This window comes from Ornithorhynchus anatinus, chromosome 15 (genome assembly GCF_004115215.2).
Source record: "Ornithorhynchus anatinus isolate Pmale09 chromosome 15, mOrnAna1.pri.v4, whole genome shotgun sequence".
NCBI classification, from domain to species: Eukaryota; Metazoa; Chordata; class Mammalia; order Monotremata; family Ornithorhynchidae; genus Ornithorhynchus; species Ornithorhynchus anatinus.
The window spans coordinates 23,727,495-23,754,113 of record NC_041742.1 but is presented as its reverse complement, the minus strand read 5'-3'; the positions used below and the strand labels follow the sequence as shown (position 1 = coordinate 23,754,113).

Below are 26,619 nucleotides of genomic sequence, written 5' to 3'. Positions count from 1 at the left end.
GGACAGAGAAGTGAAGTGACTGACCCAAGGTGTCACAGCAGACAAGTGGCAGGGTGGGGATTAGAACCCACGACCTCTGACTCCCCAGCCTGGGCTCTTTCCGCTGAGCCACGCTGCTTCTCATGAGCGTCTCGCTGCGTGCGCAGCACTGGACTAAGCGCTCGGGAAAGCCCAGCCAGAGGAAGCGGGCACATGGCTGCACCTGTCCAAACTTCTATTTCTGGACCATCCTTCCCTCCCCTCCCCCCGCATTGGGAACTTCTTGGGGGCAGGGACTGGGTCTGCGTTACTACTGTACTGGACTCCCCCCAAGTGCTTAGTCCAGTCCTCCACACACAGGAAGCGCTCAGTACATGCAACCATGGGTGACTGGATACAGTACAGCAGTGAAGAGGGACAGTTTGTATTGTGAGCTCGTGGTTGGACAGGGATCGTCTCTGCTGCCGAACTGTCCATTCCCCAGCGCTTAGGCCAATGCTCTGTACAGAGTAAGCGCTCAGTAAATACGACTGAATGAAGCCTGGCCCACAACGAGCTCGTGGTGGGGGGCGGGGGAGGGGAGACAGACATCAGTGCAAGTAGACATGATTATAAATAAATACATAAATAAATGAGTAAACCCCCTTCCTTGCCCCTCTCCCCGACTCCCGGGGTCCCCGAGGATGGGGATGATTTGCGGGGAGTCCCTTTGTATTTCCTCTACCTCCCCGCCCTGCCTCTGCCCCAGAGGAGCCCCCAAATACCATCCTGTTTTGGCCCTTTCCTCCCCAAACACAGTGCCCTTTAACAATAATAATCATGGTCTTTGTTAAGCGCTTACTGTGTGCAGGCACTGTCCTAAGCGCTGGGGTGGATACAGGTTAGGTTGGACACTGTCCCTGTCCCACTGAGGCTCACAGGCGCACTCCCCGTTTTGCAGATGAGGTGACTTGAGGCCCAGAGAAGTGAAGTAATAATAATAATAATGATGATGGTATTTGTTAAGCACTTACTATGTGCAGGCACTGTCCTAAGCGCTGGGGTGGATACAAGTTAGGTTGGACCCAGTCCCTGTCCCACATGAGGCTCCCAGTCTCACTCCCCGTTTTGCAGATGAGGTGACTGAGGCCCCGGGAAGTGAAGTGAGCTGGCCAAGGTCACAGAGCAGACGTGTGGCGGAGGTGGGATTAGAACCCACGACCTTCTCGCTGCCAGGCCCGGGCTCTTGCCGCTACCCCATGCTGCTGCACCTTGCACCCCCTCGCCCTCCGGATTTGGTGATTACGAGCAAAAAACCCAGCCTGAAAAGCAGTTTTTTTTTGTAGTCCTGCTATCTAAGTATGCCGGCGTTATTTGGGGACCCCCCATTCCCCTAACCCCCTATGAGAGGTCACCCGAATTCCGCCCCAACGACGACCCGCGATTTCATCCTCGACTACAAAACGGGGTTGGGGATTTGTAGCCCTCCATCCCACCCACCCCAGCGCTTAGTGCAGTGCCTAGCACAAAGTAAGCCGCTCAATAAATGCCGTAAATATTACGCTCCTCCACTTCTCCCTCTCCACCTCGGTCTACCCCTGTTCAATAAGTAGCGCCGGTATCCAGGAATATGGACTGGATCCTTTCCCGAACTTTACCCGGATTTACCTGGCATTGTGGCACTGACTTGGAAATGATGTTTCTCCACCGGGCACCTCATTTTCCTCCTCCTGGAAAATGCAGATAACTCCCGTGTGGTGGGCTGCTGTCACGATCATCCGGTAAAGTAGAATTAAAACCGTTATTCTGTGTGAGAAAAATATTTGAGGGGGAGGGGGATTTTGATCACTCGGGTAACTTCTGGTCATTTCTTTTACATCCCGGCAGTCTTCAGAATAACGAAAACCAGAACTGCTACCTAACGATGGTTAACCGTTGTTACTACTAGAGGGCTATAAAGCACATCAAGGAAAAAATCTAATGCTCCTTATAATTTATGCCCAAGTTGCCGTACACTGACCATTTGTAGTTTAGGTTTTTGTTTATGGGAAATTTCCCCGTAGTATTTGCCAGGTGTTTCTTTTTGATCAGTTAAAAAATATAATTTTTTCTTGTTAGTCTTAATTTACATATCCCAAATAAAGGAATTTTGAACTGGGGTTCTTAATGATCTAACATCTTCCATTTTGTCTATAGGTAGCATTTTATATTGCTTTTCTCCATCATTAAATGATTTTAATTTTAAAGGGTGTTTTGGGTTCCTAAATTCTCCATTTTTCTCCTTTTGAAGCTTAGGGTTAAATGAACTGTTCTTGCTTTGCTGTGTGTTTTTGTTTATAGGTGTTTTTTTTTTGTTGTCGTTGTTTCTTCAATGAAAGAGCAGAAACTGATTGGAAATCATTTGCCGTAGACAGCAAGTAGGGAGCCGGGCGAAGGAGGGAAGGGTGGTGGGTATTGATCGCGAATCCTCGTGGTGCTTAAATATTCTTGACATTTTAGATTTATGACTTCAGATAAAAGATGCCAGGTCAAAATGATGTCTTGCATAGCACACTCCAGAGCATAGTATCGTAGTCCTGACTGAATACAAATTTGAAATCCGCGGTCGTGAAATTGGGGGGACGTGGCATAGGAAGAGAAAGGAGCCCGTAAGGCACCCGTTTCAACCCAGCATAAAGCACCCACGCATTGCCAACCCACCCTTTCCCCTCTAAAGCTTACGGACTAAAGGTTGGTGGTACAGTGAACTGATTTGACACCCTTTTGTGCCCCTGCAAATCCCCTTTATTGTGGCGGCCTCAACTTAAATTCACGTCCTTGGTTCGTAACCATTCCTCTGTGGGATTTGGATCTGGTACCTTCTGAGAAAGTCAAGGGAAGAATTGGGGGGTGAGGGGAGGGAGCTGGAGGGAAGGCTAAAAGTTTATGGCCGGGGTTTCTGAAAAGGGCTACTCATTGCTGCCGCCTCCACTAAGCAAAGTGGACTTCATTTTGAACTGATGCAAATCGGTCAATGGTTTTGAGCGCTTACTCTGTGCGGGACACTGTATTAAGCACTTGGGAGAGTACAGTACAGCAGAGTTAGCAGACACACTACCTGCCCACACTCCTAAGCGCTTACCACATCATAGGGGAGAGATCTGTGAAGTACCTTGCTATTTCTGTCTCCACCCCCTGCCTCCCCTAACCACACACACGGATGTTTGTGGGCAAGCGGAAAGTTGCGGTGGACAACTGCAAAGCGCTTGCTGTAATCTGGTAGTGCAGTTGGCCAAATCTTGGTTACGGCTCCCTTTCTCAACAGCCTCCGCTAAGCACAACAGATAGGTGTGGGTGTGGAAGAGAGAGTGAGGTTGATATCTGAGGACCGTCTCCAAGTCCCGGTAAGGTGATCAAGCCAAGGGGAAGGAGATGGAAAATTCCAACTTGCTACTTCTGAACCACTGGTGTGAACGATGAAAAAGGCTGTGTTTATGTGGCCACGTCCACCAGCAGCCTCCTGAGCTGGAAGGGACTACAGCAGATGGGTGTAAGGAGACAATAAGCAGGGGAATTCTACCTGTCAATCAACCTATATTGATTGAGCGGTTACTGTGTGCAGAGGACTGGACAAGATGCTTGGGAGAGGAGAGTGAAATAGAGTTGGAGGATATGATCCCCACCCTCCTGGAGCTTGTTCTACTTGAGCAAATGCAATGGGGACGGTGGGAGGGGAGGAGTTGCAGGAAGGAACTTGAGCAGAAAGGTGACCACTACTTGACAGGCTCGCTGCCATGAACAAGGAATTAACCCAACTTTTTGCGCTAATAATTCAGCTCCAACTTCTGGAATGTGAGACCAGACTTGGTGACAAAGTGAAATGAGTTTAATTGAAATTCAGATGAAAAAACTGAGCCTTTTGTAGCCAGATGGGGTTTGATCAGAATTTGCTTTTTGAATTGAAAACAAAAGTTAAAATATTTAGGCTGTGAAGCTGCTGCAGGCCGAAGACTATACACGGAGCTCAGTGATGAAAAATCGTGCCCTAGTAATAATGGGCTCGCTAAATATTGTTTCTTCTTCAAATTGGGACAAGGCATTCTGATAAGACTTGTTTATCTTTGACAAGTTCCTCGTTTTTTAATTTCAGTTTGGAATGGGCACTCTTGGGAATTCTTTCAGCCCTAGAGAAAGCCAAGATGCTTTATAGGAAACGAATTCCCAAGTCTTCAAAATGAAGGCCTGAAGCTAATATTGATTTTATTTATCTTAACAGATGCAGTTTATGTTGCTTTTCAGTCGCCAGGGTAAGCTACGACTTCAGAAATGGTATGTCCCGTTGTCAGACAAAGAAAAGAAGAAAATCACAAGGGAACTTGTTCAGACCGTTTTAGCTCGGAAGCCTAAGATGTGCAGCTTTCTGGAGTGGCGAGATCTGAAGATTGTCTACAAAAGGTATAGCTTGTATTCATCCGAAAGTTGACGTAGCAGAGGGCAAGGCACAAATGTTGGGTCGCTTTCTGCACAAGAAAATGGTTCGTTGCGAAAGAGGGGTTATTTATGGACATTCATGCCCAGAGACTACTTCTGCCTTTAGAAATGCTTTGTAGATCTGAGGGTGAAACTGTCGAAACCTGGTCTTCCTCCGGTAGAAGCAATCAACACATGGAAACAGGTTGTTGAGCAACTGCTTATTTAAGGTTTCTTCTGTTATTATTTAGAAATGATTTGAAGTGGTTTTTAATGAATGTTAGCAGTTAGGATTATGTGCAAAAATCTTTACTTCCCAGCAAATCTTATGGTATGTGAGAATGTGGTTTTGTAACCAGAGGAAAAAGAGACATCTGTTTTGGGAGGTATCATCAATAAAACCCTTTTATAATGGGGAAGAAATTACAGTAATCCATTCTTCCTCTACAAGGCATAGTTCCCCCCCACCCACCCTACTTTTATTTAGGCAGTTGAATTTAGGGGACTATCACAAGTCTCAGAAAGAAATATTCCTGAATTTAAAAATCATTTGTTACTCAGAAAAAATAAAAATTTGCCTAATGTAGAATTATGAAGATGAGTAGAGAAAAGTGCATTGAAGGTTTCAAAATTTAGTACCAAAGAAAAATGACTTCATGGATCAGTAAATCGGTCACTTATATCTGTGCCCACTGTGTGCCAAGCATTGTACTAAGGGTTTAGAGAGCCGGGCGTGGTTGGGGCAGTGTATTATGAGTTCACCTCATCATGACTGAAATATCTTAAAGCAAGATGCTCGACAGTTGGATCCGGTGTGGGGAATTCTTTGCTCTGCAGTATAAGTGGGCAGGACACTAAACTAGAACTCAGAAGAATTGAGAATGTACGTTCCTGGAGGATTGGGAGTCTGCCTACCAACTCTGTTGGGGTGTATTCTCTCAAGTGGTGGGTATGGTGTTCTGCACACAGTAAGCATTCAGATACAAATAATGAGGCCCTGGGAGTCAGAGGACTGGGTTCTTTCTAATCCCTGCTCTGCCACGTTTCTGCTGTGACCTTGGACAAGTCACTTCACTTCTCTGCATCTCAGTTACCTCCTCTGTAAAATGGGGATTAAGACTGTGAGCCCCACATGGGACACGGACTGTGTCCAACCTTATTAGCTTGTATCTATCCCAAGGCTTAGAACAGAGCCTGGCACAGAGTAAACACTTAACAAATATCATTAAAAAAACCCCCACTATGATTAAATGGGGTTGGACAGTGCCACGAATGACTAGCTTTGTCACTGGGCAAGTGGTTGAGAGGTGCCCAGCCTCAGAACAGGGTCAATAATTCTTACTCTGGCTTATCTGAGCCGGGGAAGAGATCAGTTGTAGTTAAGAATATGTAAAATGCCTGACCTCCGTGAAAGAGGTTCCATATCAAATTTCTTTTTTGGCCTCAAGAATGTACACTTCACCCTTTTCAAGGAGGGTGAAGAAACCCTCCACACCATGGTGTATAGTCCTCTGAAAAAAGGTCCTTTTCAGAGATTTTCTCTTAACCCTTTATAGAAAGTGTCTCGCCGTAGATACTGTTAGGTAAAGGCTGTTCATAGGAACATTTGCTAAGTCTGTTCCGGATTGACCATTCCTAGCTAACTACTTTTGAAGGAGTAGTGCTTGCAACATTTGATTCACAGTTATTTTTAAGAAATCCAATTTTTTTTTCTTTCCAAGTAACTGTGAGGTAGGTAAAATGGAAAATCTGTGCTTCTAAAAAATTCTCAAATCTTAGCAAGTCAGTCATCTACTGACTCGCTGTGCTTTAACAGTAGTTCATGAAATACAGATTACCAGTGGGTATTTAAAGAGCAGTTCAGCAGTGGTTTAAAACCGTCAGCTGATATTTAGCTGACTTAGAAGAGTCATGTGCTTGGAATAGAAGAAGAGTCGCTTTCAGATTTGCCGGGTGTTCCAGCAGTTAAATGAAAATGTGCCAAAAACATGCGAGTAGACCTTTTTTCCTTACTAGTCTGAAAATTTACTTCTGCAAGTACCTTGAACTAACTTAATATAATGAACCCTTTACTGAAATTTTAAAAGCCATTAGGAAGAGATTTTTTAGATAAAGAAAACAACCTAAAACAAAAGTCTACCTTTTCCCAAATGTATCAATTTTTTGGTTCTTCGCCTCTCACTTCAGATTTTAAAAAATCATTTTGATTCTACTCTTAAATCTGGTTTAGTTCAGGAAGTCATGTTCCTGGGGCACCTCCTCTTCGCCATTTTCCATCATCCTCCCCTTTTGACACACAAACCTTCTCAAGGAAAACTCTTGGTCCCTTGGTATCTCAGACAAAATCATTAAAAACTTAGTTTTGCCATTCAGTTCCATACCTCCACATGCGCTACTGCGGACTGTTGGGCAAAGGTGTTGCATCTGTCCTGAAATTATATCACGGCAGCAGTGCTGGACATAAGCGGGAGCCCCCCGGATCTCAGCTGTGGTAGAAGAAATGGTCCCATAATGGCTGTTCTAAGGTGGCAGTGGCCCCATCCACATGGGATGCTTCTTCCGTCCTCTTGGTTCACCTCCAACCACAACCCAGCCTTCCCAATGTACCCTGCCCCGGGCCCGTATGCCTGATTTCTTCAGTGACTGGCTTGCGTCCCCCTCCCGCCGGCCCCTGAAAAAAGAGAACCATGTGTGCCTTGGTTGCTCCCAGATCAAATTAACCTCTTTCCCAGTAGTCCCCTGGAAAGCTTTGCATGAATTTTCAGCACCGGAGTAGAGTAGATGCAAGGTCAGACACAGTCCCTACCCCCAGTGGGACTCACATTCTCTTTTCCTATTTTACAGATGAGGAAACTGAAACTGAGAGAGAAAGTAACTTGCCCTAGATCATTCGGCAGGCCAGATGTGGAGCTGGGGATTTGAACCCCAATCTCCCGACTCCCAAATCCCAGCTCTTTCCAGTCGATTACACTGCTATTTTGTTCTGTCTGCTACTTAGACCGGGAGCCCTATGTAGGACAGGGACTGCATGACCTGACTCTCTTGTACGAACCCAAGTTCTTAGAATGGTGCTTGGCCCCTAGTAAACATTTAAAAAATACCAGTTACTGTCCTTGTGATTTTTATGGAAGAATGAGAGATGAACTGAACTGAGTCAAGTCCTGATGTTTTCCTCCAATACTGAGTGGGGGCTATTTCCTTTCTAGCCTTTTTTCCCATTCATTATTAAATTTCTCATTTCAACTTTTTGTCTGTAATGCCTCCCTACTCTACTGTATTGTACTCTCCCAAGCACTCTGCACACAGTAAGCGCTCATAAATGCCACTGACTGAAAAACCCCAACTAACTGCTGTCCCTTCAGCCCGTGTCTTGGAGAGGCTCCTCGGGTTCTCTCTGGAGCCACAGTTGGCTGATTTGAAGGTACTTCATTATTTTGGAGGAACACTGAAGGCCCCTTGCGGAATTGGCCCAACCCTGCCTCTTTTTCCTCACCTTCTCGAGGGCCTCACTCTGCTGGGGCCTGGGCCTCCGGAAACTCCCTGGGGTCTCCTCCTCTTCTAGTGCCTAATGACTTTGAAAGCAAGGCAGATCCTTCATTGAGTCCCATCTGCCACCAAATTGCGTTTTGGGATTCCTAAAGCCGGAGTCTCCCCGGATGTGCTGGCTGGCAGTCACGTGATGCCAGGGCCTTCGGTTCCTTTGTCCTCAGGTCGGATCTCGATCCCGGCACGAGAATCATCCTTTTCCAACACTCCCCAGTTTCATTATTCTAAATGCAAAATAAGCTGTGTTTGTCTTGATGCTATTTCTGGTGATGTGGTTTTTTTAGAATAGTTTTCCATTGTTTCCTTCTACACTCTACTTTTTTCCAGATATCAACTAGTTTTCTATTTTAATGAACTCTGGATGAGAGTTTGGGAAGAAGGATTACCATTAAAATTAAATTTCTGCTCTGTCTTCCCAAAACTTACCTACTCAAAATTCAGCTGCTAGATATTATTAGAAAGATGGAGTCTTTGCTTTTCCTTTATTTCCTTTTTCTTGGGAAAGAATGAATTGCTATGAAAATATAAATGGGCTTTTAAAATAATGGAAAGCGAGGAAAAAAAGATTAATTTTATGTTGAGTTGAACACTATAAGATTGCTTAGAAAATACAGTTATATAATCTGGAGAGTTTTGTGTGTGTGTTTTCTTGCAGGTATGCTAGCCTGTATTTCTGCTGTGCTATTGAAGATCAGGATAATGAACTCATTACCCTGGAAATAATTCATCGTTACGTCGAGCTACTTGATAAATATTTTGGCAGTGTGAGTAGTATTTAGTTTTTTAGAATTAAGAGTTCCAGACATCTTGGCATTTTACCCTTGCGCTGTTTTTATGGACTAAGACAGGCCTATTTCAGGAAGTCTTCAAACTGGAGGGGAAATAAAAAGAGGAAGGAATGAATCTTCGTTTTGTTTATGTCTCTAATATATGTGCATTTGCCAAACTTGCCTGTTCCCGTATGACTGCTCTTTTAATCACATTGATGGGAATTGGATTTAAAACTGTAATGGAAAAGAATCCGGGAGCAAACACATTAATTTTCTTGAGGCTTAGTATAGGATTTACATTTGTGTTAGCATGTGTAATCTTCCTATCTAGGGAATGTGTTGGCAAAAATCAATTTCTTTGTGTAAAACCCAAAAGTGTAATTTGTCAGTGCTGGGGAAGTTGGAAGAAACTGTAGCTGTAGGTCTCATAGCAGGATATCATAGTATTTGTGACAGGTAAGATGTGAAAACCAAGTTCCATTAATTTTGCTTGGTTAGCAAGACTTAGGGTTTTCAGAAAGCATAGGATCCGTTCACTACCACAAACCAGGCAGTTATTCCAGATGGTCTGCCTTTCCTGTTTTCGAAAGTTGCTGATGTTCCTGACACCGAAGCGTAAAAGAATCATTTTTTTGCATGCTGAAGCATTTCTCTGTATTGCTCCAGGTGTGTGAACTTGATATCATCTTTAATTTTGAGAAGGCTTATTTTATCCTGGATGAGTTCCTTTTGGGAGGGGAAGTTCAGGAAACATCCAAGAAAAATGTTCTTAAAGCCATTGAGCAGGCAGATCTGCTGCAGGAGGTAAGTTAGTTGTAATTCTCTCGTCTGAGTCTCAGCATGATGTGCTTTTGCTAGGAAGATACTGTCATCTTTCTCAATTGTCTTCTAAATTGCTTCTTCGCATGCTTAGCATGTGACCTCGAGTGTCTCATTGTTTATGTGTAATGTGTCTACTTCTATCGCATTTCATTCCAGATTGTTGCGATTTTCATCTCATGTGCAGAACCTGCATCATAAGCCTAGGAGTTTAAATTTTTCAAGAACACTTGGGGTAGTTCTATGTTAGAAAAACAGGTGCTTTCGCCCGCGTGTGGTTTATCCTAAGCTACTTACGAATTTTCATGAGGTTAGTAGTTTTTATAGAGTCTTCCCTTAAGGAAGTCATGCTGTTGGTCTAGTGGAAAGACCACTGCTCTGGGATTCAGGAGGCCTGGGTTCGAATTCCTCTTCTGCCTGAAGCTGGCTAACATGGGTGAAGGCTGCAGATGCACTTTACGATGGACCGCACTCCTTTCTTCCCGCTCCTTGTACATTGGGTCCCAGTGGGAGTGTGACTGGCAGATACAAGCACTTAGTACAGTGTTCTGCACAAAGTAAGGGCTCAATAAATACGATCGAATGAATGAATACAAGGGCTAGTGAGTGACGCTGCACAAGCCACTAGCATGCTAATCCGTTCCTCTGTGCGACTTCTCAATCCCCAAGTCTCAGCGTGAGGAGGGTCTTCTGTCGTTCCCAGTGGGGGACTCCTTCGCCTTCTCGGGACCAGACCCTTGAATGATAACCTGAGACTCGTGTGGTCGTAGGCACGGTCCGTGTGCAGCCTGTGCAGATAAAGGTGATCTTAACATTAATGTTCTGTAAAGTTCAGCTACTTTTGAGGAATGGAGCTGTGGCTTTTGTAGTTGTAGGAAACGGATAGGTTGAAACAAACAAAAAAGACTTAGGTTCAAAATGGAAGACTATTTTCAAGAGTGTTTTCCTTCACTGTAAGTTGTTAAGGGTAAAATCAAAGGTATGATTATGTTTTTTCTGGATAATAGGTTCATTTTTCAGAAGTGAAGTATTATTTATTTTGGAGATGAGAATGAACAGACTAAGTAATTTTCTCTTTTGAATTCTTGAATTCTTTTGAATTCTTGAAGGACCAGCATCTTCTCCAAGTGACTAGTTCATGTCACTTCATTTCAGATGGTTCTTTGTTTGCTAGGGAAGAGCATCTTTCTAAAATGTTTCCCTGCTATTTCAGTTTATGAATGAAAGATCTGGCTTTGAGGGGATGCTCTCTGAAATGGTAATGAGAATGCAGATTTTTTTTTCTCTTTTATCTGTAGCCTTTGTTCCTAACAAACTCTACTCCCATCCAAAATGAGAAGATAATGCTTTCACTGACAAGAATTGGGGTCATTCCTGTGTAGGTTACTGATTCAACACTGTTGTTGGAATCATTTGAATGAAAATGACATCATTTAAATCATTAAATGACATCATTTAAATGTCCAACTTATCTGAAAAGTACTAAGAATTTTACACATGTAAAATAAACTTTTATTTTCTATTCTTTTCCTAAGCCTGCCTTAGTAGTGGTATAGCCGTCTACTTGTGTTTTCCGACATTATAGTTTGGCTGAGTTTGAAGCCTGCTTCTTTTTTCCCCATCAATATCTACTCTAAGCTGTACGATTTTTCTTTATGCACTAAATGATACACTTAGAATGTGTATTCATTGATTGCTTCGAGTTAGGTAATCAATAGCTCCGCCATTCTTTGCAGAGGTCTAGATGTTTTGAAGGATCCCTATTTTTTCTGCTGCTTGCAGATTTCACTCAAATTCTATAGGAAATCCACTTGTTTTTGAAATATGGTGTGATTTAGTTTCCAGAATTTCTTGCATCTCACAGGAAACAAAGACGTTAGTACAACTAATATTCAATATAGTATCTCATTTTTCGTATCGATATGTAAAGTTGACAGGCAGCCTTGTTTTGGTGGTCATTTTGCAGCAATTTGTTCACTTTACCACCTCACTGAAATGATGTGTATCTACGTTTTGCTCTAAGTATCATTGGAGCGAAGCATATTAAGTTGCGTGGCACTGTATCGTCCCAAAGTTTATTCATCCTGCACTGTGTTGTCTTGGAATTTTAATTGCATTATTTTGTGCTTAGTTGGTCAGTCTGTGTGACACTGGGCAGACTACCTCTGTCTCCCAAATCTCACTCCTTAACGTATTTTCCATCGTCTCTTCTGTGACTCTCAAAATTCTGCTTTTGGTTGTCGTGTAGTACTTAAAATATTGTCCATTTTGGAGTGCCAAACACTGCTGTGTGTTTTCTTAACTCCAGCAATAGAAATTTTTGCCAAAATCTGACTAGGGTAACATTTGCTTTTCATGTATTGAAGCATGATCGGGTAAGACACGATTTCTTTTAACTTCCTTTTACCTAGCTTGCCCTTTAAAGTCACTATATTTTCAATTTGCATTTCCCATCCTACAGAGTTGGGGAAGTAAGGCTCAGGGTGGTTTCTCCTGAAAGTGAGCTTTTACCTACTCTGAAGACAACAGAAACTTACTTGGTAGTGAAATTTAACCCTTGTGAAAATGAGATTGTGAATTGAGCCTGATTCCTATTTAGTTCTGTACTCCTCTGCAAGGATGATTCTGTTCACACTCAGTCCGCTAACAGTATTTCTTGGGCACCTATTGTGTGCAGAGCATTGTACTAAGCACCTGGGAGAGTACAAAAGAATTAGCATGCAAGCAAGCACCCAGGCCCAGCTAATTTATCTGTGTGTTTTAGACTTTTTTGTTTAATCCAGTCTGAAAGGAAAACTCCTTAGTGTGGCACAGAGATCTTGGACAGAGGTTGTCCTAATGGTCTAAAGATAATCTAGTCTAGGAATTGGCAGAGTTGGGTGTCTGGGCTTGACCACTTCCCTCCTGCTTGACCTCAGGAGGATCTCTTGGATAAAATACCTTTTCTCCCTCAGACTGTAAACCCCATATGGGACAGGCCTCTGTGCAATCTGATTATCTTCTCTCTACCCCAGCGCTTAGCCCAGTGTTTGACACACACACAGTAACTGCTCTATAAATTCTATTATTACTATTAAGTGGGCAGGGCATGTGCTGCTACTCTTCAGTTGAGGTATAGTCCCAGCTTTGCCCATTTTGCTACTACCTACTCTGTTGTTCTGCCTCCCACATTGTGTCTCCACTCCTGGATCCTAGTGTCCTTGGCACAGGGAGCGGGAGGGGGAGAAGCAACGGAGGCTCAGGACAACTCTAGGGACTCAGAAGCAGCCGTGTGAATTCTTGGCATATGGGCTACCTGCTGCCAGTATTTGGCTGCCCTTTATATTCAGAAAGGGGGAAGGCCCCAGGTCCACTTAAGATCTCGCTATATAAACTGGTCCTAAAATATATAGGGGTAGATGGGGCTTGAGACTTTGTTTTAACTTCCTGGCTTCTTATTTTAGAGTTATTTTGACTGTTCAAGCCACCAGCATACTTTCTGAACAAATGCACAACTGGCTGAACTCTGGCATGTTTCCCAGGCATTTTTTTTTCCTTACAGAAAGTAACAAATCAGTACTAAAAAAAACCTGGCAATTTTTGGTACAACACTGTTCTTTTTTTAGAGTCCCAAACCCCAAGAATATCAAGCATACAGTGCCCAAACAGTTCCTTTTTCCTGGTATGTTTACACATCCTGCCCCCGTAAATGAGGCTTGAGTTGCTTAGTAGTTAGGCTGTGTAACAGAGAAAAACTTACCTTTGCCCAAAGTCTTCATCTGTGTGGAGCCGGCCCGGATCACCTAAGGACATTGAAACCAGATCTCACTTAAGCTGCAAAACTATTTTCTCCAAGGTTCTCCAGGAAATTACAATCATTATTAACTTTGTGAGCACGTAGGAAATAATTTGATATTCATTCCTGGAGACTAAGGTAGAGAACTCAACTGAATTTCTGTTTTCATGTACCAAAGACTGACATCCAAATCAGGGGTGCCTTTTCACTGTCTCTGCTCTCTTTGTGAGGACATGTTAAAATGTCTCTATGGTCTTAATGTATTTTGTGCTACAAAATTAGGGTTTTAAGACTGGATTTTTGGTTAAAGGGATCCTTATCTTTTTTTTATCTTTTCCTTTCTGAAAAAGTGCCCTCAAATTTTTCCTTCCAAACCTCTGTTCAGTTATGAAGGATTGCACCGGCCCCAGATATTGCAGGGAGGGCATGGGCTTCGTGGATTCTTTTTTGAAAGTAGAGGTGTGACTTGCTATAACACACACATCATTACTGCCCAGTGATAATCAATAGTGAGGGTCATTCAAATGTTGTATTTAAAGAATGAGTAGCCCCAGGTAACCACCAACCTTGATTACTTTTGGTTACATGGGTTATATTGGTTAAATCTATATTATTTTTATCATTAGGTGGGTGTTATGATAGATTACAGCATAACTGAAAGACTCAAATATGTTGATTTGCAAGTTCGGACTGGCGTTTTAAACTAAGATACAATTAGAAAATTATATAATTTTTTGACGATCTCTAGAAATTGGTTTGTAATTCTATTTTTAGTTTGTAACTGGGTTATTTTTGAAAATGATCAAACATGCCACTGGTATCAAGTTTTCAAACCCTTGGAAAAAAAATTCCATCCAGAAAAGTCTAACATGTGAAGATTTCAGATAACTCTAATCATTTTTATTGTTGTAACTGATAGACTCATTCTTTTACTTGTTATATTCTTCCCAAGAGCACACTACGTAGCTGATGTAGCAAATGTCTTTTTCTTGCACCGTTAAATTAATTTAGCTGAAAGTGAATTTTTTGTAAGTTAGTACAAAACATCCCCCCATCTCTCTCATGTATCATAGAATTAGCAGGCTGGCAGGGCCAGGACATATACCAGCATAGTGTAGTCGTAGACATAGTGAATATTTTTTATAAGACAGACACTTACTGATTTTTTTTTTCTCCCACTGCTGCTTGACTTTGTGTTTATAGAGCCAGAATGAAGACTGGGGAGGTCTGTCTGAGGATATCTTATGATTATGAGCAATCTAAGGCTTTATGCCCTTTGACCCCCAACTTAATTATTGGTAACTACTAAATTTACCATTTTGGTGGCATGGATCAATGGGGTGCTATGCACAGATTGTTGCACGTGAAATGAATTCCAGTCCTTGCTTGATAAGCGAAGATAAAAGCAGTAGATAACGGGTGTTGGGCTTTACCCCTCTGCAGCATTTGCATGATGAAATATTGGGACGGTGCTTTTTGGTGTGTTCACCTTTCCTTGTCGTACTAACAGCATCAGTTTGAAGTGCGTGGTGTTTCTTTTGATTTTGAGCTTTGCTTGATGTTGGTATTATTTCTCACCAAGCGGGGGACCGAAAACAAGCAGTGAGCTAATGAATTGGGTGCTCTGAGTTCAAGATGGGAAGGTGGTTGTTAATTTGCTACTTTAAGGAAGGCGGGACCTCTAGCAAATGCGTGCTGCTGAAATTTACTTGATTCAAACATGGTGCTGCCTAATAGAACTAAATGTACTTTAGTGCATTACAACATATGCTCATAGAGGAAGACTTGTGTGGCAGTGCCACTCAGAAAGGTAAGTCTTAAATACTTATTTCAAACAGTAAATGCTGTCTTTGTAGTCTTATAGATTTTAGCTGTTTGGAGAAATTTAGTTTTGCATGGGTCAGAATGTTTTTCATGCCTTTTAAATATTCCAAACATAGAAAAGCTCTGGGCAGAATAAAGCTTTTTCTTTTTTCAAGTAAGAGTTTTTCTTTGGATATAAAAAAAATATTAGCACTGGGACTGAAGAATTATTAAAACGTGTCAGAATAAAGAAAATTGCCATATGTTGATTTGTTTGCATGTGTTAATCTTTCGCATGATATAAGTTTTTTTCCTCAACTATAAAAACTCACTATTTGACGTGGACCTTACCTAATGACTTTTCTAACTCCTTGGTATCAGGTGACTCTGTTTCACTGAGTAAGAGGGTAGCCACAGCACATATGCTGCTTTGATTCTTTGGAATGTGAATGGATTTCTGAGCAGCCAAAGTAGGCAGACTGTAGATGTAGCTGTCCTCTTCTGAATTATGAACAGTTAGAATTAGCACTGGGTAGGACAGCCCGTGTTGGCTAAATTTGAAATTGTGACCCTGTGACTTGCATGCTGAATAATGGACTAGAAAGGAAACGAGAGAATATTCTCAAGAGAGAGCAACAAGGAATAGCCGTTATTTGGTGGGGGGAATAGAGGGCAAGAAATGGAAGCTATTTGAAGGCATCCGAGTATTTCTCCTTCCTTCTGCCACCTCTATAATTCATAACCCCAAGATAACAGAATCCTCATTCTATGAATCTTTGGCATTTTGGAGGGGTTTGGGATATCAAATATCTTTCTCCCCCTGGGTTTCTCCTGTATCTATATCATCTAAACAGGGTAGTTTCCTTAATTCTGCACACACTTATGATTTATGCCCTGCCCAATTCCTATAAATTGTTTTGTCTGAGCCCTGTTATCTCCTCTCTGCTTTACTGGCTGGGTGTTATGTCTTCCCCACCCGCTACTCTTGCTCCTGTCGTGGTTGCTTCCCCGACTACCACCTTCTCTACATTTCCATCTTCTGGGCTTCCATCCCTCTTCCCAGCTTATTTGCTCTGTTCTCTGCTGAGCAAGTGACTTGCTTGTCTCTTAGGTGCCGTTTCCTACTCTCTCTTGCCTCGTCTCTTCTCATTCTTGCCGCTCCCTAAGCTTCTTTCGGCCCGATTCCTTCTTACCTCTCCCAGAGCCCACTCTGCTTTTGCTCCTCTGCTCTTTCTCCCTCCTGCCCTTCCCATTTAGGAGACCACCTTCTCTCCACAGGAGCCTCTCCACTATCCATGCTGCTCTTCGACATCCCTTCGTGGCCTCCACAGACCTGCATGCCTGACCACGTGTGGGATTGGGAGGGAAAGCTGGGAGACTGAGGAGTTGGAGGGGGGCGGCTTCGCACCCGTTTTAATCCAGGCACCCCAGGGAGAAAGTCCAGGGCAGCGTTTATGTCACTGCTCTGACACTAGCTTTCCTTGGAAATCTCTGAGGCCCTGGAGCAGGAGTAAAGGGCCTAGGAGGGAAAAAAAAAAGGAGGGGAAGCAGACCCCTGCTCCTTCTTGAGGCAGGGTGGGCGTGGGGAGTCTGGGCTCCCAGCAGGCTGGCACACTGGCTTTCTCTGCACTCCCATATATGCTGTGGGCCATACTAATAAGACAATTATAATTTCTTATCTTGATATTTTTCTTATCTCTGTACTGTAAGCTCCTTGTAGTCAGGGAACATGTCTAGACTGTAAACCCGTCAAAGGGCAGGGACTGTCTCTATCTGTTACCGAGTTGTACATTCCAAGCGCTTAGTACATAGTAAGCGCTCAATAAATACTATTGAATGAATGCTGCACCCAGGGCAGCGGCTCATTCTCCCTCCGTCCTGGTTTCCCCCATGGCACCCACTCTGAAGTTTGTGCAAAGTGAAAGTTTATGTTCTCCAAGAACACAGAAGAAAAATACATTTCTCTGAAAATGACTCTGCCGAATGCATTGCTTGTAAGCACTGATTAAACAAGCAGCACAACTTTCTACTGCATTTGCTTAATGCCATTTCAAATACTCTTCCTTGTGAGCCAATTTTTGAGCTTAAAGAAATCCAAGAAATCTTCATGCCAACTCAGCAGTTAAAAAAGAACCAAAGATCAATAGTTGGTTTTAGAAAAGCAGCATTTTAGTCCTTATGCTTAATCTTCTAATCTGCATGGTTTTCTTTATTATACCTCCAAAGGAATCCTTAATACTTTGTTGCTGTTGGTTATTACCCTTGATTTTAACTGCTAGGAAAAAAAAAAAACCTCAACTAAGCAAAGCCCAGTATCCATAGCAATGAACAGTTCAGCATTTTTTTTCTTTCTAGCCTATAGGACTTAATTGGAATTTGGATTGTATCTGTGCCACTTGCACTAGCAATAATATCCTTTGGTTTGGGATATTTTGGAGTATATATTGTGGGTTTTTGTTGGTTTTTTTTTTTTGAGGCCACAAACTGCCCGGGAGTAGTCCTTTCTGTGGTTCCAACTCTTAAAGAGTTTTTGCTGCAACATTTTAAGTTGTTTTGAGATGTGGAAAAAATGCTTTCCACAGGTGAGGGCAGACTGAGGTCGCAGCTCTGGGCTGGTCTCTGCCCATTCATTCTTACTGAGGACTCAGCAAAAGGGAAGAGAGCCGATAGGGGCTGGCTTTTCCTTCCTCTGCTCACTGCCATTCTGCATTTTATGACCAACATTATCAAAGACCCATAGTGAGCAACACAGGTTACACACATAACTCAGAGAGAGGAAGCTAGTGAGCGAGCTTGAGTCAGAAGGACCTGGGTTGTAATAGTTCTGCCACTTGTCTGCCGTGTGACCTTGGGCAGGTTACTTAGCTTCTCTGTGCTTCAGTTATTTATCTTATCCGTAAAAAGGGGATTAAGCTTGTCCGTCCTTTATGGGATATGGACTGTGTCTAACCTTATTGGCTTGTATTTTAGCTTAGTACAGTGCCAGGCCCATAAAATCGCTTGATAAATATCATTAAAAAAATACAAATTTAAAAAAGAGGGTACCAGCTTTTCAATGGATCTAAATCTTCCTGCCATTCAGTCCCCAGCATCCCAACAAAAGTCCCAATTTACATGAGGCCTCAAAACTCCCACAGCAAGCTCAGAGACTTTTCTTTTTGCACAGTAAAATATATTCTACTCTGACTTTTGAAATCTTTGGATGTTAGAAGAAAAGATGCAGCTCAGTCTCATATATCTAATTCTGCAGATCCACTCTGATGTTTCCAGACTGTCCTCAATTCAGGGTACAGTAGGGCACTGCAATTGTGCTTGCATATTTTTTTAAAATGGTATTTGTTAAAGGCTTAATATGTGCCAGGCACTATAATAATAATAAGGATGGCACTTGTTAAGCACTTACTGTGTGCAAAGCACTGTCCTAAGCGCCGGGGTAGATATAAGGTAACAAGGGTGTCCCTCGTAGGACTCACAGGCTTCATTCCCCTTTTACAGATGAGGCAACTGAGGCCCAGAGAAGTCAAGTGGCTTGCCCAAAGTCACACAGCTGACAAGTGGCAGAAGTAGAATTAGAACCCAGGACCTCTGACTCCCAAGCCCGGGTTCTTTCCACTCAACCACTCTGCTTCTCCTAAGTATACTGTACTAAGTGCTCGGGGCAGATATAAGCTAATGAGTTGGGACACAGTCCATGTCCTGCAGGAGGCTCACAATATTAATCCCCATTTTACAGATGAGGCCACTGAGGCCCAGAGAAGCGAAGTGATTTGCCTAAGCTCACACAGAACACAAGTGGCAGAGCAGGGATGAGAACCCATCTGAATCCCAGACCCGCTCTCTATCCAATAGGCCACATTGCTTCCCAGCTTCCATCTTCCGGGGTTTGTGGCAAGGTGACTGGAAGTTACCAGGTGCCAGGACTGGATGGGGTTAGCCTCGGTTGCACCGCCCTGCATTAAAACCCAATTAAGCATCTCTCGCTGGACTATCCAGATATTCATCTGTGAATCATGCTGTATTCAATTGATCCTTATAAAGGAAGTTGCACTGTATCCATGGGCGTATCTACTTGTAAACTTGGTCAAGTTAAAAAAAAAAGATTTAAATTGTACTATTCCTTGTAAAAGTCTTAAACTTAAATTACAGTCCTGAACTAAAACATGAATTGAAACATACCACCGAATGGTAGATATGAAGGGTCGTTCCTTCAGGGAAGAAAAGGAGGCTCACTAGTGTCTAGGGCAGATTCATTGATTGGGTCTGATCCTCGGCCTGATGGAACATTTTTATTTAAGATGTGTGTGTCGGATGAAAGACTGCTCTCCCCATGAAGAACCTCAAATTGGGTTATGACTAATAACTGGGTAACTTTAATAAAATTCAAATGGTTTGCTTTTTAAAAGGGATGAAAGATCAGTAATTCAGTAGAGTGGTTGGGAATGACTGGGCAGCTTCAACAGAGGAAGTCGTGGTGTCAAGAGGATCATAGATTGCTTGTATTTTAGTGACGGTCAACAATATCATCAGTTTCGTTGAGCACCTGCTATGGGCAGACCAATATAATGATATGGTTTAATTTTTTATAAAAGCATCTCTCGGAGAGTCATTAGATGCAGAAATGATAACTGCAAAAATAAGTATTCTTTTTATTAGACTCTGCGGTTCTGCTCTCCATATTTTAAGATGCATCGGGGAAGAGAAAGGGTTGGAACTGTGAAGTTTGTTTATCCACATGAAAGAATAGATTCTGCGCTTGAAAGTGAGAAAAGGCACTGGGGAGGACCTAGCAAGGAAGATATTTGGGAATAGGATCTAGGTGTTGAAGGGGCTAGGTGTAATTATCTGTCTTGGATGGGTTGGGTGTAGATCTGCAGGGAAGCTGGCCTAGGTGACCTCAAAATATGAACGGTATTTTGCAGGTGAAATTTTAGTATGCTATTATGACTACTTATCTCTCTAGATACAAGTGTACAGAGTCATCAGTATTATCTCTCCCTCTGCCAAAGAATCCACTCTTCTTGTTTCTTTAAAAAAAGAAAAGGTTTTGGTGCCCATCCCTGACCCCAGCATGCACCCCTGAAACTTACCTGCTGCCTCTGGGCTGCTAGTCTGTAGCCCTCCTGACCTGGAAGTAAAGGGGAAGTGGCATTGTAAAGCTCTGAAGATCCAGCCCACTATCCTGGGCACCACTGAAAAGTTCCCTGCCTCTCTCATTGAAAGGGCGCAACAGATTCAAGTGTGGGGGGAAGTCAGGCCAAGGTTACAGAGAAGTCCAAGACAATTTACGGTACCTCTACTGACAACCAAAAATTAAGTCTTAATAGGTGTCACTATGGGGCTTTTTAGATGTAAAGATTCACTTTATGATCTGAAAATGTTTCCCTTAAACTAATGTGAATGTTCTGCCCCTAAGATTGCTAACCACTTGAAACAAGATTCCTCTATCAATGCAATAATCCCTTTGTGCCTAGACATGCCTTCCTCTCTAAGGGATTACCACTAAGTGATTCTAGTATTTAATACAGTTCCCTCACTTGAGGGTGGATATATCTACCAAGGGTTGGGTTTGGGGTGAGGCTATGTTCCCTTTCTATTTGACTGCAAAGAATCCTCAAAGCTGAGCAGAAAGTATCCAAAGACTGAAATGCTCAGGGCATTTCCTTTTGACTGGCATTCTGAATATAATTGAGTACTGGGTGTTTTAATTCTCTTCGATCTGTGGTGATCAGATAAACTACTTGAAAGTTCAGCATTTAAGTTAATAGAGTACTAGGACAAAAATCCTTTACAATTTATTATAATTAGTTTTAAGTGGCAAGTACTACCAGACCCATTTCTAGGATTAATGAACCTTTTTACTGTGTTTTCCAAATAGTGGGTAAAATTGCAGCCAGTTATTAATTAGCGTTTGGGATTAATAAATCAATGAATAAAAGGTGGGGAAGAAGCAGTGAGATACATAAATAATTTAAAGTCCATACATCCCCAAATCACATTCTCAAGAAAGTCAATAAAACCAGGTCCACGAAAAAGAAATTGCCAACTGGGTGAGTACTTTGTCTGGGAAGTTTTTCTCTCTCAATCGTAAAGGACTGTCACTATACCCTGAACCCTAGGATTTCAGTAAAGTCCCTTGGATTCTGTTACCAAAAAAAAAAAAGAATGGTTCTTCATAAGTGTAAGGAACAAGATTTTGTTCTTTAGAACTTCCTCTTGTCAGTAAAAGGAAAGTTTCCCTCAGGGAATTAGTATTGTGTATACATCCACTTGTGTACTGAATAAAAGAATATGCATTTCTTTTGTAGCCACGGCATGAATACTTTAATGTCCCTGTGTACTAAATGACTTCATCATGCACGCAGGATTTCAGAGGAAATGGAGAGCTGACTTACTCGTGCCTGAACCTTATCCTCTCCTTGATGAATCCAATCATCTCGAACATTTTGTTTATAGTCTTGCTGTCATACAAACCTAACCTGTTCCTGTGAACATCTGGTTTAGGTTTTTTTTCCCCTTTGACAACCCTTTTGTGTATTTGTAAATTTTTCATCTTCAAACATATTCATTTAATCTACTGAGCATAATTTACAGAAAATTTTCCAACTTGGTTAAAATAGGTTGCATAGAATAGGTTCAGAAACATTCCATGGAGTTGCTTGTTTTAGTGCTAATCTCAAATACCATGGTAGTGATCGTCTCTATTAAATGTACATGTATATTTGTGGTCTGGACAAAATATAAGTAAAATCCAACCCGTGATTGGGGTAGTGTTTAAGAGATTTAAACTGCACGAGTGGGATAATAGGAGGATTAGCTATGCATTTTTTAAACCAGATATTTAGCCCCCAGTGAATTAATACCAGATGTAATAGTCCTTTAAGTGAATTCAGAGAGCTAATGGCAGATGAGCTGAAAGGCAGAATTGAGAGGATTTTAGGTTAATGCACTGATTGCTAGTATTGCACAATTGTGGTTCTGTTAATGAGCTATAACTTGGAAGTTCATATGTTTCAGTGTTGCTATTTCTGAATATGTAGGGGACTTGAATGATTAACATTGTTGTGTTTGCCAATCTCGCCAATCAGTATTATGGGTTTTAAATGTACTATGTGTATTCCAATATGAGAACCACTATAAAGTATGTCTTAGGCAACTTTGAGAGCTCAAACTGATTTGTAGAAGTCATTCATCAACTTACCATTATGACTTATGTTCTGCACTACATTTGAAATGTGAAAATTGGGTCGTCCAACTGAATTGCCACACTGACAGTATTCTGGAAACTGGTCCGTGGGGTGGGCTTTACATTTGCAATTCTTTACACCTTTCTTTTCCTAAAAGTTTTTCTGAGTATATGTATGGTTGATGCTGCTTCTACCTGCATTCTCATGCATGTTTGCTTTAAATGCTACGCATGAAGCTGTACCAAAATGAAGTTTCCCTTGTTTTGTGTATAGAGCTGTTTGCTTTAAGTGACTAGACTCTGAAATAGCTTTAATGGCATGTCTAAAATAAAAGTACTGCATGCACTTCTGTCTCACGTGAATGGCTTTACCCCCTCCTCCATCCCATCTATCATGGAATAAAATGCATTTTCAACTACAATTTGCCCAGGTAATTCTGTGTGTGTTTCTATTATATGCATGAGAAATGTGTAATCTATGCAGTCTTATCAAACATGACCCCCTCACACCCCCCAAAAAAACCCAAAAAATAAGCCCAACCACCTAAGAAACACCATAGGAATTTTTCCAAACCTGCTTATGTCAAATTATTAGAGATTCATTCTGTGACCAGTGCCTAGTTGTCTGGATCCAGGCAACGCTGGGCATGTCTTAAATGAGAAGTACAACACTTGGGGGGTATTCTGGACAACCAAAAGGGGGCTGGCTATTTGATTTTGTGGGGGAAAAGGTTGATCAAGTTTTAAACTGCACAAAAAATGCTATCTTCTAAAATTATCTAGCCACCTAACTTACATATATTTAATCTGTCCAAAACTCAAAAAATAAGTGCTCCTTACTTTAAAAAGGAACAGAGAGCGGGGGAGATACTTCCTAGGCCTTTGAAACTGGAAGACGTCACGTGCTCCCATTTTCCTCCCAGGTATAATCCTGTAAGGCCCACAATTCTAATTATTCACTGCTTGAAGTATGTCAGTCATGTACAGTGCCCTTTAACGAGCACTGTCAAGCAACTTACATGGGACTAAGAAATTGATTTCTGTTGGATGGGATCTGGCTGTACTAATTTAGATGTTGCTCACAAAATGATGCTTTTGGTTCACGAGGGTAAATTCATCACCTCAAAATAATTTCGGGTCTTAACCTCTTATTAACCAAAATTAAACTTTACTAACGATTGGAAATAGATAATAGAAAAATGGGAGAAAATACCTGGGTACAATTCAATGCCTTTCTTCCCAGACTAGAAGGGGTTCTTTTATTTTTCAACTGAGTGGTAAATAAAAGCATCCGGCAGTTTCCTTAGTTATACTGCAGCAGTTTTAAGGGGGTCATTGCCTATATGGAGGGAAGGAAGTAATTTAATTCAGTCTGGGCACTGCACATCCAAGTATACATTACTAGCCTTTAAAAATAAAAAACAACTTTTTAGATAAATTTAACTAGTTTTTACCAATCTGTATTCTTCTGCTTATTTATGGCAATATATTAAATGTCAGCATAGTCTTAAAGCCTCTTCTTTTAAAAAAAATGAATAACACCCCCAAATATATTGATTTAAGATTCTGGTCATAAAACTTATTTTTATAATACTGGAGTACAGGAATATTCAGAACTTACTCATTTACAGTTATGTTGTTTAACAATCTCTCTTCCTTGCTTTTATGCCTTGCCGTGTTTTAGGATGCTAAAGTAAGTTTATTCATTTTTTGGTGCTAAAATAATGACATTGTTCACTTACCTAAGATACAGTATCCCATTTTTCTCAGTAAATCAATTTTTGATCTATTTAAAAGTCCTCCTTTCAGATCATGCAAAGTTAGCTAGTGTGAATTTTTCAAGCTATCTTTCTATTATGTAATATGTTATGCAACCAAGTTACTGCTTTGTGAATTTAACAAATTTTTCTGAACCTTCTTTTTACACATTTCCAGAGAGGCTTTGCTTCCTGTAGTACTCATTTAAATAATCCTGTCACAGCTACAGCTGAAACTATGTAAATTGTTGAAAACTTAATTTGAAATACATGATTTTCAATTTTATTTCTAAAATTTAAGAGATCTTAAGGAAAATGAGATTAAGTATACGGAGGAACCATAAACATGTAAAGGATACTGTTTCTGCTGCCTTCATAAGCAGGGCTCAATCATCACAAGTCTGCTCATCAACTTTGAATGAAAAAAAACAAGGTTGACGAGGTAATCCGTAGAATTTGCAAACCCAGCCACCAAACAAAGGGACATGATTGAAGACGTTCAATTAAAAAAACAAAAGAATGGTATTTTGAGACAGATGAAGTAAGCTGATAGCCCTGCTCATGAACCATTTTCATAACTCTTTACAAGTTTTTGTTTTAGATAGCTCATAACTAAGAACTTTTTTGGGTTTTTTTAAACTAATTTTTTTTCCCACCTAAGATATTTAATAGGAATGTCCATTTAGTTTTCATGCCTTCAAGCAGAAATGATTCACTGTTTGTATAACCTGTCATTTTCTTTGTACCTGTGCTTCTGGGTTCTTGCATAGTTTTGACTTATGCTCATTTACAGTCTTCTCTCTCTTGTACCTTTCTGTGTGAATTAACCACAGAAAATCTTGATATTTCAAGACCGTGGATCTGCTTACCAGCGTGTCAAATTTTCCCTCCACAGGAAGCGGAAACCCCACGTAGTGTTCTTGAAGAAATTGGACTGACATAAACCTCCACCCTTGATGGCATCTTGTGGTGTTTCACATACTGTAGATGTTCACTGCCTTCATATCACTGTTTAGCTAATGGTGTAAGATGCTGTTTGTCAGTATTACTGTTTTGCTAAGCTGCTTCATTCAGGCCTACATGAAATAGTCCAATTTGAAAAGGGAACAAAATACTAAAAGAAAATCAGAGGATAAAAAATAAAGGGAGTTTGATTAGTGGCATACAGTATTTAGATTCAATTATCACTTTCCCTGTCTTATTTTATTTGAATGTAAAAAGTATGCCTATAAAACCATGCACACTACTTTCCTACAGTACTCTATTTTATGGAAAAAACTTACAACTTAAAATTTCAGTATTGTGAATGTGGTTTTGTGCAACCAAAGACCAGTATAACGTTCAGTGTTTATATGACACCTGACTTGACTCTTGCTAATTTCATATAACAAAATGATTGAAAATTAACTCTTACTGAAGTATTTTTGCATTATACCAAAGACATCAATTTAGCACGTCAATTCTTAAAGTGGTATCTCAATTGACAGAACTGATGAAAGTCTTCAATACCAAGAATTACAACATATTCAGTGGGATACATATTAAAGGGAATGCAAATGATGTGAAATGACTTGGAAATTAAAACAATCATATTTTCATAACTATTTATCGACTTGAAGTAGCCTGACTATTGTGGGTTAAATGTTCCATACTCTACTCTTTGCATTCAAGTGAGCACATATTGTAAACCCCAAGAGGTTCAGGCACATCACTAGGTAATGAGGGATTTTTCGTTTTAAGCACGTACCTGCACAATTTACAGAGCTTATGGGGATGCCCAATGATTAAGCCTACACTGCCATATTTGTGTTTTTTGAGAAGGTGAGGAAGTATCTATTTACATTTACAGTGTGTTACAAAGGGATAGGCTAGGTTCACATATTTCACAGAAGCTTGCTCCATCTTCTGGGCCACGAATTTCAGCCTCCACCCCTACTCACTCCCCATCTTTATCAAGTGCCACTCATTCATGGTATTCCCTTCTCTTTTCAAACGTTTGAGGGACAATGAAAAATTTACAGTACATGAAAGCTTTCATGTAGCAATGCGCTAACTGATGGGGTAAATAGCATCAGTATGCCCTTTGGCTTTTTTTTTTCTTTTTTGATGTTGTTAGAATCATATTTTAAAGTTTCAATACTGCTTTTATATGTATTGAACTAACTGTCTCAAGTTTACACTTCCACATGTATGTGCTTGGCTGGATTAAGCTTTGTTGTGATTGTGACCAATATTTAGGCTGTGTGACCACTGTCCTATTACTACATCAATTTAGTTGTAATAAATGTCCACTCTTACACCACTGTAGTGTGTTTATCTCTATCAATCCAAAGGTTTGTTCAATTATGGAGAAGGGTGAGGGGAAGACCATTTTTAAAAAAAATTTGTAATAAGTTTTTTTGTAAAATGGAAATAAAGTCAAACGTCAAACTGAACGTGGTTATTTGTAGAAGTGAATACAGAAGAGTTTTTTCAAAATGCTATACATTTACGATGCTTTAGATTTAACTACTCTAAGTTTTCAGCCAGCAAATGCAATTATGTCAGAGAAACTGACAA

General features: G+C 41.1%; 1 protein-coding gene and 1 long non-coding RNA gene across 6 annotated transcripts in view; one reads left to right on the top strand and one right to left on the bottom strand.

Annotated features, from left to right (window-relative positions):
• Positions 1-26,495, top strand: part of AP1S2 (adaptor related protein complex 1 subunit sigma 2) — a 28,584-nt gene extending 2,089 nt beyond the window's left edge. Inside the window, exons 2-7 of one of the 5 annotated variants that reach the window (XR_003764840.2) lie at positions 4,214-4,392; positions 8,609-8,717; positions 9,390-9,527; positions 14,521-14,615; positions 23,988-23,996; positions 24,956-26,495. Coding sequence is in view for 3 of the 5 variants with exons in the window: in XM_029079927.2 (XP_028935760.1) it covers positions 4,214-4,392; positions 8,609-8,717; positions 9,390-9,527; positions 23,988-23,996; positions 24,956-25,003 (483 nt within the window). In the remaining 2 variants the exon portion in view is untranslated. Of the gene's footprint in view, positions 1-4,213; positions 4,393-8,608; positions 8,718-9,389; positions 9,528-14,520; positions 14,616-21,425; positions 22,726-23,987; positions 23,997-24,955 lie in introns of those variants that run through there. The other 4 variants (XR_003764841.2, XM_029079927.2, XM_029079928.2 and 1 more) reach the window with 4 other exon arrangements.
• LOC120638863 lies at positions 1,563-25,008 on the bottom strand. Its single transcript, XR_005660874.1, has 5 exons — positions 24,930-25,008; positions 23,517-23,642; positions 20,208-20,245; positions 13,282-13,324; positions 1,563-1,764 (listed from the first exon to the last, which is right to left on the bottom strand). It is a non-coding gene; the product is annotated as an uncharacterized LOC120638863 (long non-coding RNA).
• Positions 26,496-26,619: the final 124 nt, after the last annotated feature.